Genomic DNA, 15592 nt, shown 5'->3' with positions numbered 1-15592 from the left:
TCCTTAAAAAAGAAAAACTGACTCCTTATTTATTTATTTTTTTGTTTGTTTCGTGGTGTGTTTTCTGTCTTCCCTCGGTCAAAACTGCCAATAGCAGGGCAGTTCATGATGTTACTGATCTGTGTCTCACTCACTAATATTTCATGTTGCATTCAGGTTCACGTTGTAAGTCCTCTGATGAATTATTTGTATTACTTGTTGAAGGTTGAAGGCCTGTGCTTGTAAGTTGCTTCTGAATGTAGCATAATCCTCTTGGCCTCGTGTCTCCCCTCACTTACATCTCCTCTTTCCAAATCTTGCTGAATTATTTTTGCATTAGTCTGTTAAATTTTACGCTTTTACTTACTGACTATAGTATGTGAAGAGTCTTGCCACCGATTCATTTCCACCACGAAGTTCCACCTGAAAGAAGTGTGTGTTTATTAGCTCTAAACACCCCAACTCTCAACGAGGAAACCCTTCTTTTGTTGTACTTGATAATCAGAGCAGCTTCTTACTCTCTTCAATCGTCCCATAAGTGTACTTACGCCCCTTCATATTCATAGACCAGGTAATGAGGTGCTAGGTATACGTGGCAAAGAAAATAAGTAGAAATTGTACTGCAAAAGCTCACAAAGCACAGCCAATAGACCACATCAGTGAACGCTAATGAGTGTGATTACTGACAAGATAATTATGTACTGTTGTATCTATCTTTATGAAGGCCTTTTATCATTTGAGATCACTTTATGAACTAGTGCAGTTGCTGTCTTTAGTGACATATTAATGAATTCTTTGCTATAGGTGGTCGTACTTGTTTGGTGTCTCGTGGTGGAATATAGTGTGTTGTGTCTGCGAAGAGGAAATGCTGCCATCTGATCTGAAGTTTGGCCTTTTGGTTGTTAAAATACAGTGAGATACAGAGGACAGATAGCGATGCATTGTCGTCTGGAAACTTAATTGGTTTCAATGTCCACACTTGAACTGAAAGATTGTGTGACCTAGTTTGAAGAAGTCAAGTCGGCTTGGCGGTCAAGCAAAAAAACTGTCAAATTTCAGTTCCTCAAAACTGGAGAAACAGGGTTTTCGTGTCCAGCAGCTAGCTAGCCTTCTGCAAAGCCGTTCTTTACATTAGAGCCGTTGAAATGAAGTCTAAATGCTAATTTCGCCATCAGGGCAGAGGGTAAATGTGTGCACAATCTTTGTTGCTGCTTCGTTAAATCAGGCAGTTTGGCTGAGTTTGAGCTTCTCTGATCAAATTCATTCACATTGTTGACCAAGCTCTCCAAACAGACTATCCAGTGTGGTTAGATAGATACTATAGATGATGATGATGATGATGGTGTATGTGAGGAAATATCAGCTGAATTTATCCCAGTGTTGTCTCTCTGGATTATGCAAGAATAAGTTTATTTTTCTTGGACATATTTATAAATATATATATATATATGCTGCACATATGCATGAGGGATTTTACAGGTTTTATCTCAAAGGGGGGCGCCTCTGTTACTGACTCCACCAGATGGCCCCACATATGCATTGGAAAAACAGTGTCGGCTGCTTGTGTGACAGGAGGTGTGCAAGTTGTTGCAAATGAGCGAGTGCATCTCTTGTTTTAGGGCTAATGAGTTCTCAGAGTGTTTCTCTAGTCGAACTACAGTTAATACAGCTGCAGATCACCAGCTATGATTTTATGTTTCGTGTAAAGTGATATTTCATGGAAAAAAAACAAACAAAAAAAAACTATAGCCAACAGTAAGATTGTACAAGCCGTGCTCATATTTAATTCCTATTCATCAAGCGTCTGTGCTCATTTGTGTTAAGCGACTGCAGCAGCTGTTGCATTTTTACAAATCATCTTGTGTACTGACAGAAAATGTAAAATGATTGTGTTTCTTCTATGTGATCCTAAAGTTGAACGGTTTCATTCCAAAGTGCGATCCAGATCATTTTTGAAAAATGGCGTCACCTGAAATTTGCCACACACACGACCCTATCCTGAAAGAGAGCGACTTGACATGACTCCTCTTTTCTCCATGGGAATGTGGATGTCTTTGTGTACATCTTAAAATGTTGGATATCTCCTTTTGGAATGAAACTCTTCTGTTAACTCGTTCTCATATTTCACCCCCCGAGCAACAATCAAAGTGTTTCTCAGTGCTGATGGTAGTTACTGTGTGTGCTGTTTATATAACCTCTGCCGTGCTGCTGTAAGAGCTGGTTGGATTTATGTTGCTATTTAAAACAAGCTTTTAAAAGTGTGTATTGACGATTGTATTTATCCTGCTGTATAATGGCAAAAGGACTATGGTCACGTTACCGCTAATTATTTGTTATTCATTCGTCATCTGGCAGCTTTTTTTTTTTTTTTTTTTTCCCTTTTGTGTTTTTTCTGCTTTTGGAATTACAGCGCGAAAAGTGTCAAGAACAAAACTGGAGGGTTTGAGTCGGCATTTAAGCACATTTGTAAACATGTATCTCAGATTGTGACTGTACTGTACCACCGTAACATGTCGCACGCATCGATCTAGCCAAAGACGAGACGGGTATGAATTGTACAAGACTGAGGAGGAGGAGGAGAAGAAGAGTGTAGCTTTTAAAAGTTTTCGCATCAGCTTTATTCTATGGACCTGTTTGCCAGACTTTTTCTCATGCAAAAACATGTTTTAGTTCTCGTTTTTTTTTTTTTTTACAGCAGTGGTTCTCATTCTTCTCAGTGCGTCACTCAACAGCACACCAAATTTTTCAAGAATGTCACAAACGTACAAATCAGTTAACATATTTACAACAACAACGAGCATTTTAGTTCAGTAACAGGTCATATTTTTGGTTCTGATTTTATTGACATTACAATAAAGTTTATTTTACTCAACATAGCAGCAGTGAATGTTTGGAACACAGATTGAAAACCCACTAACTTTGGTTTGTGCATGCCATGGAAGAACGCATACTGAAGGCACAAAATGTAAAGACAATCCCTGTTGTTGTTACACTCCATGAATGTTTTGGTTATTTCATGTACATACACCTTAAATACATACAGTCCTGTCAGCATTGGTGCAGTGTTTTCTCCATTCTCTATTTTGTATTGTGTGGAAATATATTTCCTCAATGTGAAATGTATTTTACTCAGAGCAATAGAATAAAATATTTAACACTTATGTCCAAGCCTGTCTGCTGAATTAGATATTATTAAAAGTTGTTTATCATAACTATAATATTGTCCAGGTGCTGCTGAGGAAAAACCAGAAAATGAACTGAAGTACTGATCTGATAACGGAGGTTTGTTCAACAACCAGGACAGCCTGAAGCAATCAGATAAAAACTACCTGTGAATGTCATCTGAATTGTTACAAAGCATGTTTTGGCTGCGCACACAAAGTTAACGACCCAACTTGGAAGCACAAACATTGGATTAAACGTCTCAGTCTATTATTATTGGATGCCTTTAAATGTCAGAGAGCACAAAATGAGGATTCACAGCTGTATTTAAAGGTGACTGACGTGTTCGGACACATCCTCGGCTTTCAACAGAAAATGAGGAACTCTTCCTTCAGCGTTCAGTATGTGGATGTTCTTTTTCTGCAGCTATGAGAAATTCAGTTTGACTAATGGCCTCAATTATCTACTAGAAAACATTGTGTTTTGTATACAAACTGGCATTTTGCTAATTTTTGTTGTTTTACTCAATATTTAGTCTTGATAAGAACACAGGTTTTGATAAATGCACTTTTGCACTATCAGTTAAACTAAGGGAGAATAGAGTTGATACGTAATGTGTTCTAATATAAATTGAAAAAGGATATAAGGAATAATATATAAGTTACAGTGAGTGGACTTTCCCTCTTTAGCCTCTACACAGAAGTTTCCCCAAGTCACGTTTGGGTCAAGTGGTCTCATTCAGTCCAAATATGAAACTTAAAAGTTGGAAAAGCCACACTAGCTGTCTGACTGTTGGAGTTGATAAGCGCCCTCGGAAAAGGAGTGACGCTCTGTTGTCAGGGTTACCAAGGTCGCGGTTGCTCCCACGGTGAGCTGAAGATTCCTACGTTGTGATCTGGGTTAGCAGGAACGGTCACGGTTCCTCGTTTAGCTTCCAGAGAGCCAGTGGACCAGTCAAACATTATGTGGTGCGTGTAAAATGTTCACACTTGAGCATGGCGCAATTTTGGCACGTCTAGCAGGAAGCAACCTGGAGAATGGAGATGGCATCAGGTGTTGTTAAAACAGAGTGCTGGTGTTTTTGTTCTACTCAGCGGAGCATCAACAAACATCCAGCAAGCTTTTCTTCACAGCCAGACCCAACCAGATTCAGAGGTTTCCATCACAGCTACATATTAGCATATTTGTGACACAGACGTCTGGTTGTACAGTTTGGTTATTAGAAATAAATCCACCCCTGCCAGGATTTATAGCAGTGCAGTTTTAGATTTTAGATTTGAGAGTTGGTTATCTTGCTGAGATTCTACTACCAACAATCTGTGAATTGCCCTCATAGTCAAGTGTTGCCCCAAAATACAGATGATCTGGAAAAAAAAAAAGAAACCTACAAGAGCACAGTGAAGATATGGTGATGAGGTCTTTATTTATTTTCACCAGCTAGTATTCACATGTACAGGTAAACACATACACAAAAGCAACACCTGCTTCAGGCACCACAAACACTCCTCAACATGGCGGCAGTGGCTGAGCCTGTGTGTGTTTGAGCATCAAACCTGCTCCTCTCGGTGGAGTTTAGAGTCAAGTTGTCATTGTCACACACACAGACCACACACACACACTCATCTGCCACGTTAGAGGCTCATTCAGGTGCCCGACCAGGAGAAGCAAACACAGATGACACATAATTAAAAGCTAACAGAATAATTAATTTAACATATAACCCAGCCTTTAGGTTGACTGATGTGGTTCTCTAAAGAGAAGATTTCAAGTGAGCTTAAATGTAATGCTGATGTACCTGAATGATAACGCTGCCTTTAAGTCCCTTACTACCTGTTTTTAATACCTGTCTCAAAAACACCTCTAAGTGTCTGAAGAGTTAAATTACAGGTCCAGTAAATTAATGTGCAAAAGACAGACAGTATTGTGATATTAGACAATGCAAACAGGCGTAAACTTAATTATTATATCAGTAGTATCAGTGATGGATGGACTTTATCATGAGAATGCTAATTATTTCTTAGTTTGTGGTTTCATCTAAATGAAGTGTTCCTGCTTGTTGTCTAACGCCGTGTGTTTTAGAAAAAAAAACCAACTTATTCCACTGGCACAATTTTCTTAACCGCCTCCAAAACGTCTGCGGTCTCCACCTTATTGCCGAACTCCTTCTCGCGATGTTCCAGGAGAATCCCCTGCGAACACAACACGCAGTTAAAATACAGACATGTTTTATGAGGCCTTCAGGAAAGTCCAGATGTTTGCTGCGCTACCTGGTCCCCCGGTCCGATGACGAACACCCCCCCCAGGATGAAGCCCTCGCCGTTCATGTTGCCCTGGTAACCGGACCTCCAGGCCCGCATGAAGTTCTGCCAGACTCCCAGGCGAATGAACCCCAGACCCCCCATCTTCCTCTGCAGCGGGCCGTAGAAGCGTTTCTACGATCACATGGTTTCGTTTTAGTCGGCGTAACACAAGCGAAAGGTTTAGCTGAGCGTCCTTGTGGGTTTTAATACCACTTTACTATTATTGCATTTCCTCCTCTGCGGGTGAATACATTAATGCAGAAGTGTCAGTTAAAATCTAGTTCTCTGGATTCAATATCCTGCAATAACTGATAATTAATAGTCAACTGACGAACTGTTCAAAGGTCCCATATTCTGCTCATTTAAGTTTATGTTTTATTAGGAGGTCCTACTAGAACAGGTGTGCAAAGTTTAAGCCGTTCTGTCTGAACACTTCAAACTCGAAACTACTTGAGTGCTTCGCTCTCGCCTTCGACATCTTTGTGTTGTGTTAATAAGGAAAAAACGATGGGAGACAGCGAGCTGGTTTTCAGTCGGAGAGGGCGGCCTGCTGAGGGACTGGTCACATGATCAACACATGCCGTTATGACATCATAAAGGGAGCCAAATCCAAACGCCGTGTTTTCACACACATTTACTAAAAGATGGAGCAGGACACAAGGTGAGAGGATGGTCTTTTCTGATTCTGAGTCACACCAAGATGCAAATGTCTGCTAAAAAAGAGCATTTTTCATAATATGGGACCTTTTAAGTTTAGAGGGACTGACATGAGGGTGAGTACGTATAACTGCAGCTCTGAAGGATCTGATGTTATCCACCACTTCTAACCTCCTCATCTACGTAGATGTCCCCAGCGAAGTGCGGTCTGAAGTCCTGGATCTCTGTGCCGATGTTCTCCTTCACCACAGCGACCAGAGGGACCCCAAGCTCTTCCAGCTGGGGCTTCAGAGAGGACAGCTCAGAGGCCTCCTACAGAGAGCGAGAGATTCTACCGTCAGGGAAAATACCAACAATATACACCGTTTCATTTTACACTCAGACTCGTGTGTGACGCCCAGTCCATCACCTCTCTGCACAAAAATCATCCAGGTCGTCGTACGACCATGACCAGAGCCCCGTTCCTGTCCCACAGGCTCTTTGCTTTGATGACCTTGTCATCTGCAGAGAAAACAAGAGGAAAATGTTTCTTGAACAAATCTCCAATCTGATGTGTTCCTGGTAAGAAAAGAAGGTCGCAAGGATTTTGTGGTTTTTATGGCTGCAAGAATTCAATAAAGCCACAGAGTGCGAGATAAAATACAGCCTTCAGGTGGAGGGAGAGAAAATGTCCATGGTCACATGGAACATCAATGTGCTGAATATGCTTAAGGATAACACAGTAACTTGGCCTTCAGCTTCAGGCAAAGACCTTTACAATGATCTGATCGGTAATACCAGCAGATTTGAGAAAGCAGCTTTACCTTAAATGTCACACAAGACCTCATTCACTGCATGTACAAGGCATGGAAACATGCAACAGTACAGAAAAATGCAAACAGCTGATTCTTGTGCTGATGTAATGTTAATTCTTCTAACAGTCGGTGTCAGGAGAAACAAGCTTATTGGTGGGCCAATCAAAAAGCCTGCCTACCGTCTACAGTGGAGCGCAGGTCAGCATTCTCTAGGTGCTCCAGCGATGCGTTGACAGCTTTAGGCAGACACAGATCAGTGTTGGCCAGGAAGATCCCAGCTAGCGCAGCTCCGACTGCGCCCAGACCCAACGACCACATCCCCATCCCGAACAGCTCCGCCTCCAGCCCGGACCCAGAGGACAACACTGGGGCACAAAAAGGACACAACAAGTCTGACAATCAGACTGAGAAAGAAACATTATGAACTTTTAAAATATAGCTTTCTTTTTCACTGCCTATTCTGGCTGGGCCACCTGAACACGTTTCAAACCACAAACTTTTTTCACTCTTATCATTTGCACAAAGAGACTTCAAATGTCCCCGCGACCAACAAGACCCAGCTTGCATACTTTGTCTTGCGGTTGAGCGCAGTGCTTTATCAGTTTGTCTGTGTGATGCTTTCTGCCAGCAGAGCCTCTATCATTTCTAATGAGTCACTCCAGGACAGCTAACCTTTGTTTGTGCTTTAATGTTCATTTTAACCATTTTTTCTTTGCGAAATCCTGCATGGCTGCAACTAACATTATTCTCATGATCAATTAGTCTGCCTGAATCTTCTTTATTAATTATTTAGTCTATAAAATGTCAGAATATAATGAAAAGTCCCCAGAGCACGAAGATGGGCTGATCTTAAAGTTACTCTGACATTGATAACACTAGAACATTTCAAGGTGCTTGAAAGATAAAATCCTGATTATTAAATGACTTATTTTGTCTACTTTCAGCACACTCATGCGTGTCACAAAGGTCATTCAGCACAAAGTGGGTGGAAAGCAGGAAAACACTGTGCACGGGTCACGACTGTTTCTACAACACACTTAAGGTTTGGGTTATGGCAGAGAGCAGCTAACTGTCTAGGCAGTCAAATATGTCCTTGCCTGAAGAGGGCTTGTTTGGGTCAGGACTGGCATTGGCTCTACTTTGGTGAAACAGGGCGGTCTGGGTTCTTAGAAACTGGGGCCTGGCTGCGCTGGAGGGCTGGCTGCTCCCCAGAGAGAGGGAAGAGCAGCGGAGGGATCGTGTCCACCTCAAAGCTGTTGAACATCTAGACAGAGCCAGCATCTGGACCGTGGAACAAGTGTGACCCTCTGACTACAAACACCCTCAAGATTTCACTGAAAGACAAAAACACAAGTCTTTTCTATGAAAGTCAAACCACTTGAGCCAGTTTCAAACACAAAACAACCCACCTCCACCGCAAGTCCTACTTCTGTGTATACTTTGGCATTTTGCCTACAGTTAAAGCCAGATAGCAACAACAAGAATTTACTACCCACCCAGCGGAGAGTGGACTATTTGTGTGAAAGCAGAATAAAAGCATGAAGTATAAAGGCGTGATTCTTATCCTGGACATTTTTACGAGGTATGACTGTTCTCCATTCAAATGTCCTATTCTTTGCATGCTTAGCTCTCTTGTGAGATGTAAACACATTAACACAGATTACACTGAAAACCCAAACATATAAGTCACTTTACAGTATGCTACACAGAGAAATGCATGTGAGCTAAAAGTGATCACTGTTTCTGCAAGAAAACTTTCACTTCCTTCAGCTGCAGAAGAATCAAATCTATCTTTGTCTGGAAACTAAATTAAAAGTAAGAATGCCTCGTACTAACTTGTCTCTGTTTCCGAAATGCGAAGAGATGCTTTTCCCCCAGGGATTAACTCATCCACTTTCAAACAGTAAGTTACCCGAAAGCATTTGAGTGCTGACGCTTCAGAACTGAGAGGAGAAAGAGCTGATAAAAATGATAACAGCAGCAGCAGCCAGCAGAGAAAGACGCCCACACTTGGCACAAGGTAGAGTCTAGAGTCCTTAAATGTGCCTGCAGAGAGCCGTGACACGAGCTGCCAAACATGATGTGGTGCGGCTAAATGTCTACCTAATAAAGCAGAAGTTGAGATTAAGGATGTTTGTAGTTACCCATCTGACCGTTAAAATAAACATTTTGAATTCATTAGTTGTGCTGGATGCAGCTGTCTTTAAAGAAAAGCATCATTTATTTACATTTATTATTCAGAATACTCACAACAATCACTCAGGGACAAACAGCTATTTGGTCTCTCTCTCTAGAAATATACAACTTAAATAAATGTTTAGGTAAATAAGAAATGGTGGCCAGAACAACTTTATATTGTTTGTGCAAGCTCTCTATAAGCTGCATTAATTGTTTTAACTGTTTAACTGATCAGTCAGAACTCTTATTGTCGTATATTAGCTGGTGGTGGGAATTAACTAAGTACTTTTACTTAATTTGGAGGTGCTTTACTTGAGTATTTCCATTTGATGCTACTTAGTTATATTACAGTCACTTGGATGAATGAGCTCCACCACCAACAACCTGATATGAATGCTACTTACATGTTAATGTATTTTGAGTGATAGATCACTTCCTCCACATTTGACTTGTAAATGTCACCTCAGTGTTTCCATTTGTTGCTACTTAAGACTTCATATCCACACTTCTTCTGTGAAAATTATTATATTTTTTACTCTTTGACAGCTACAGTTAGCGGTTACTTTGCAGAACAATGTTTTCCCAGACCAAACATATGATGCACAATCAAATCAGATGATTATGTCATAGATTTAACTACCAGCAGCATATAAAATAGTTCAGACTGACTCATCCTTGACCTACAACACTAAAACTCTTTGCATGGGTTAATGCATAACAATCCAATAACATCATACACACTATAACATATCTGAAGATGAACACTGTTATATTTTACAATATTATTATTATTATTTACTTTCACATGTTTTTACCTGCTGTTAAAACTCAAACTTTCTAATTTGTAATCTAACTAGACTGGTACCTCTCCTTAAGGTGCTCATTGATCTTTTTTTTATTATTAGTCTAGCAGCTATGTGCAAGTGTGGGATACATCTTTGTTGTGTCTTAATATTTTATATCATACAATTCATAAACGCATAGAGAATAACAAGACTTTTATTACAAGTAAAGGACGTGAATGTTTTTTCTAGCACTGATGACCCAAATAAGCCCGATATAATGCAGATAATGACCTTGATGATGTCAGTGTGTAATCAATAACATTACCTGGTGGCTCTATAGGCTAAACTTAAACTCTCAACCAAGGAAGACTGAGATATTTGAGCGTTTTCGAGGTGAATATCGTCGTTACATAATAAATCCAGACTGTCAGTGTCCTACAAAGTTAGACTCGCTGGACTCGGAGGAGACTCACGGTCGGTTAAGTAGCAATTAGCTCGGCTAATGCTTCACTGTTTGGGCTACGGAGCCTGGAGCTAACAGGGCTGCAGCACCTGATTAGAAGCTGTCACAGCGAAAAAAAAAGGTTAATGGAGAATTGTTTTGAAATAAAATCACACTCACCTGAATCAATGAAGCGACGAGCTGCGAATCCTTGAAAAGGCGTTTTGTAAACAGATCCCTGCGCAGGCGTACTAAGCGATCCAGAGAGCGGCAGGGAGACTAATCGAGCGAAGATCGCTTTGGCTGAGAAGATTTGAATTTGAACCCTTTCATGCATGAATTATGATAAACTCAGTCAGGATCAAGTGTTTTTATTCATCTTTAAGTGTGAAAAACAAGGTTTGAACTTCAACCCGTATTTTAGATGAAATGTAGCCAATGATGCATGATGTACACTTCAGTGGACATGTGATTAATCATAATTTCCTCCCAATATAAAATCAATACTTGGAAAATTTAGCAATTGCATGATTCCTTAGATGTTACTTGATGTCACCATATGTTTCTTACCTGCATGGTTTCTTTTTATAGAAGGTTTGAACAGAAAAAAAATTAGCAACTTGGTGTTTCTGGCTGTCTGTCGGCCATCTTGGTTTCACTCTGAGTGTATGAGATGATGCAGTAGCTTCACTGTGGTGGCTGATGTGCAGCTACGCCATCAAAACTCATGCATATACAAAAAAAACAGCTTTTGAATAACTGCACACTGTAGTGACCTCTATGCATGAAAGGGAATAAAGGAGCGACGCAAGCATACAAACAAAACACGTGGGCAGGCGAACAAGCAGGTGATTTTTTTTTTTCTGTCTGGTTTATTGGTTTGTTAGATGTTAAACACAAAAAGGTGCTGTATCACTCCACAAGGTTCAATGCCCCTCCTGTCAGACTAATACAGTCTTGTTAAAAGTGTTTGTTTTGTGTGCGAGCATCAGAGCTGTCCTCTCTGCAGAGTTTAGAAACAAATCTTCATTAACACACACAGAAAAACATCAGCTAACCAAGAGCAGAAGTGCAAACAGTGGGTCTATAAACTGCTGAAGTGGCACATTTTAAGTTTAAGTTGTTGCATTGCACAACATAACACAGCAAAAGGTAGATGCAGCTAAAAAGAGCACAGTTTGGGCAACATGCAGGTGAAATATGTAACAGCATGTGGTGTAGGAAAAAGCTGAAAGACATGCATATATGGAAACATGCTGCAACCATTATTACATAATGCCACACTAACAAGCAGTCCGTTCATTCCCATTTTGAGGTCTATCTTGACATGTTGGTGTGTATTTTGCGGGCTGTTCTGAGTACTGCCAGCATATTCACTTCATCCCCAAACTCCTTCTCACGGTGCTCGAGTAGAATACCCTGGAGGAAAAAAACAAACAAATCACAACACATTAAAAACATCCAGATATACTTGTCAGACAATGTTTACTGAGTAAGTCTCTGCCTACCTGATCTCCAGGCCCAATGACAAAGACTCCACCCAAGACAAGTCCTTCACCTCTCAGGTTTCCCCTGAAGCCTCTCCGATAGGCCCGCCAGAGGTTCCTCCACACGCCAATACGCAGGAACATGGAGAGAAACATCCACCTCTCTTGAGGACCGTAGAAATTTCTCTACGAGAATAATGTAAAAGCAGCTTATTGACTTAAATGATGCAACTATGTGCTTTCACTTAATATCTTAAAGCCACGAGTAGGGGAGGGTTTTGTGAAAGCAGACCTTCTGATCCACATAGACTTTCCCAGCGAAGTACTTCTTGAAGCAGTCCAGCTCCTTGCCGAGGTTTTCTTTGACCACGGCAAACAGAGGAACCTCAAGGTCCTGCAGCTGGGACTTCAGAGAGGACAGCTCAGCAGCCTCCTAGAGGGGGAAGGACAGAGACAATCAAATTAAGTTTTAAGTGACTGCACTACTAAAACACGTGCAGGCATGTATGTCATTTCATACCTCTCTGCACAATAATCATCCAGGTCGCCGTACAACCACGACCACGGCTCCAGTCTTCTCCCACAGAGTTTTGGCCTTGTGTCGCTCGTGGACTGAAAAGAGGCAGAGCAGCTTTATCGAACTGATTCTTTCAGTCCATTGAGTATCTCCTCTAGTGAGAAAGATGCAGTCACTGTTTGGGCCAGCGACGAGTTTTGTGGATCGACTTTTGAGCTGTCACACAGACACTAAAGGTTTGGTTTTAGCCAGTTTGGTTTTCATCGTCCACTTGCGCGTTCATTTGTGTTTTAACTTAATTATGAGAAGCTCAGAGGGGTGAAAGGAGACGTTCACAATTTTTCAAGTGCTGCAGTCATTCATTCTGGTCATACTGGCCATTAAGGGATCCCTTCCTGATGCACTTCCAATGGGGCGCAACTACTGACAGTTTTCATTAGTGATTAATCTGCTAATTATTTTTCTGTATCTCATTTTCCTAGAGCTGACTTTGTTCAGTCAGCAGTCAAAAACCCAAAGATATTCAACTTACAATGATATAAAACAGAGAAAAACAGCAAATCAGAAGATGAAACCAACATTTTTTGGCATTTTGCAACTGGTACACAATTTTCAAAATAGTTGTCAATGTCAATTAATCCTCTAATCAAGTAATCAACTAATCGTTTCACCTCTAATCTCCAGTAGAAGTGATTGACAAGATCCTCAATCCTTGTTCAGTGTAAAAATGTATTCCAAAGATTAATTTGACGCTTCAGCACTCTGAGTCAGTCTAAGCTAGTTGTTACAGTCTTTTTAGCACTAAATTCACTCTTTTGTCCCCAGACAGTGTTTCCTTGTTGAGTTGTGGTGGAATAGTGACATTAAAAGGGAATTTCACACTAAAACAACTGTAACTTCTGCTTGTTGACTCACCGCCTCCAGTGGTCTTCAGTTCTGTGTCCTCCAGCACTTCTAGGTCGGCCCATGCTGGTTTGTTCTGGAACCAGTCTGTGACGGAGCTGATGAACTCTGCAACAAACAGGCCCACCGCCTTCAGGACCGTCGTCACAGTCACCATGACCCTAAACGTGCCCCCCAGGCCAGCTACGGAGAAAACATGCACAAAGATTAACTTTCAGATATGCTTCAGAAACAGATTAAAATGTTTTTACTTCATGAGTCAGCTCGCTTTGGCATGACCATCTTTATCTGGCCTTGTTCACAAGAAACAGGCGCACTCATGCATGCTTTGCATATTTCTTTATCTAATCGTTGTACTAGATGATCCACATATTTTAGTTGTTTTTTAAAAAAATACAAACACAGAGAGTCTCTGGAAAATCAGGAGTGCAGTGTTTGATGCTTCACGCTCATTCAGAACCTGAACGGTTTAACAACATGCACCAGTACCACATAATAACAGAAGAAATATAATAGTACACATAGTATAATAATAGTTTTTATAGCATTAAACTATATACAATACGTCAACAACAAATGTATGAAGGTGATACTCACCAGACTGTGCCTTGCTGCTAATGTGGAGCAGTCTGATGTTTTCAACCAGCCCCTTAAGCCCTCTAAACTCAGATCAGTCCAATCACAGTAAAAGCTTTGCTTATGTGAACGTTACATGATAAGAATTCCTCAAAGACTGGTGAGAAACAAGGCTCACATTGAGCTGAATCCTCTGTACCAGGTTCAGCGTGGTGCAGAGTGGAGCTGCGTTACCTCAGCCATGTAACAGCGCTGCTATGTTGCTTTGATTATGTTCAAACATCTTTAATTTGGTATTTAAGAACAACACCAATACACACAACCCTCCAGTCTCCCCCTTTTAATCAAGTTAATGAACAACATCAGAATTTTGAAATGTGTGCAGGTCAGTGGAGAGCATGAAAATGTCTGGTGAAACTCTGTCTTGACTCTGTGTCCTCAGCTCCGTCCCAAAGCAGCTTGCAGAGGTCCTGAGATCAGACTCCAGCCGTCCTGGCTCAGAGCAGCACCGCCCCCCTCAGGAGGTGAGTGACAATACAGTGGACACACCAAGTCTGCTCAGCTGACTTCACAGCTGCAACTAACACTTGTTTCATTATGTGCATAATCATATTTTGTCTATCGATCAAATCCTCACATTTGATTGGCTGGAAACTGCATTTTTTTGTTTTGCACTTTTGCTTAAAAAGCTAAAGAACCTGTGTTCATCAAATTTGTAATCTTCATGTTTCCAGCACCTTAGCAAAGATTCAGCCAGGTGAAGCATCTGCTGATCAGTTTCTCTCTGCCTTAATCATTTCAGCTTTTGCTGACTTATTAACTATATCTAATACACCATCTAACTGGATTACTGGATCAAAGATAATCTTCATTAGACAGTTTCGGTTTACAGCTGCCTCATTACAATGTGTTGTGCAGTGAGTTTCCCCTTTGTTGAATTCTTATTTAATAATAAAATTCAATACAAGAGACCTCATGTCGTTATTTAGTGGACGTTTTGTTTATTTATATTGAGAGTTGAATCTAATGGTTCATCCAACCCTATTTACACACATCTTAGGCAGAAGAATATCAAAAAAGCTAAAAAATATGATATAAAAGTTAAAGGATCGCTCCCATCCCCAATCTAAGAAGACAGATTGTAACACTATAAGAGACCATTTTTCAGTGTCACAATGCTTTACATAGGTTGTGTCCATCTTAAAAACATCCTGTCTCTACTTTATGACCCATTTTACAACCACCTCCATTGGTGATTGCAGCTGTAAACCAGGAGTCATTGATAAAAACAGGGTTTACCCCGGTGTGGTGGCGTAATAAGGGTTCAAGGTGTTTGGAGTGAGTGTGCGACGAGTGTGACTCCATATCAGAGAGGTTCACGCTCTTTCCACAAGGAATCATTGACAGACAGACGGAGCAGAACACATTGTCTTGCTCCGACATAATGTGTGTGATGAACGTGCGCTGCTAGAACGGTACTGTGGTTATATTTCAGTCATTGGTGGCAGCTTCACAGAGGAATGTGCTGAGGGTCCAGAATGGGCTGGAGTAGAGTTAGGGATAGGATGACACTCCACGAGCCCAGCTGCTGTGCTCCCTCTGGCTGTTCTGCTCGGCCATATGCTTGGCTTTGTGTGTGTGTGTGTGTGTGTGTGTGTGTGTGTGTGTGTGTGTGTGTGTGTGATGCCTGGATACTTATTTTTGTTGTTGCAAACCATTACCACCACCACTATAAAACATAATGGATGGCTACTGGAGTTTTTCTACCAAATTATATTAAAAAAAAAAAAGTGAGGGTTACACATCAGTTAA

At 40.9% G+C, this 15592-nt stretch overlaps 2 protein-coding genes and 1 pseudogene across 4 annotated transcripts in view; 1 reads left to right on the top strand and 2 right to left on the bottom strand.

Annotated features, from left to right (window-relative positions):
- The window catches only part of LOC139210518 (leucine zipper putative tumor suppressor 2 homolog), a 207155-nt gene that overhangs the window by 44427 nt on the left and 147136 nt on the right, over positions 1-15592 (top strand). The window lies entirely within an intron of this gene.
- On the bottom strand, positions 4546-10563 carry selenou1a (selenoprotein U 1a). Of its 3 annotated transcripts, XM_070840747.1 has the most exons (7): positions 10478-10563; positions 7990-8226; positions 7072-7257; positions 6508-6599; positions 6270-6410; positions 5409-5573; positions 4546-5330 (listed from the first exon to the last, which is right to left on the bottom strand). In XM_070840747.1, exons 2-7 carry the CDS (start codon positions 8171-8173, stop codon positions 5235-5237), a joined length of 864 nt encoding a protein of 287 aa, XP_070696848.1. In that variant the 5' UTR covers positions 8174-8226; positions 10478-10563; the 3' UTR covers positions 4546-5234. The 3 variants fall into 3 exon arrangements, with proteins under 3 accessions (XP_070696848.1, XP_070696847.1, XP_070696846.1); XM_070840746.1 differs by lacking the exon at positions 7990-8226 and having other exon boundaries at positions 10478-10532; XM_070840745.1 differs by lacking the exons at positions 7990-8226; positions 10478-10563 and adding an exon at positions 8729-8821.
- Positions 11609-13361, bottom strand: LOC139211068 (peroxiredoxin-like 2A; annotated as a pseudogene).

Source organism: Pempheris klunzingeri, chromosome 12 (assembly GCF_042242105.1).
Source record: "Pempheris klunzingeri isolate RE-2024b chromosome 12, fPemKlu1.hap1, whole genome shotgun sequence".
In the NCBI taxonomy this organism is placed as follows: domain Eukaryota; kingdom Metazoa; phylum Chordata; class Actinopteri; order Acropomatiformes; family Pempheridae; genus Pempheris; species Pempheris klunzingeri.
Note: the sequence above shows the minus strand (reverse complement) of the source record. Positions and strands in the feature narration are given on the sequence as shown.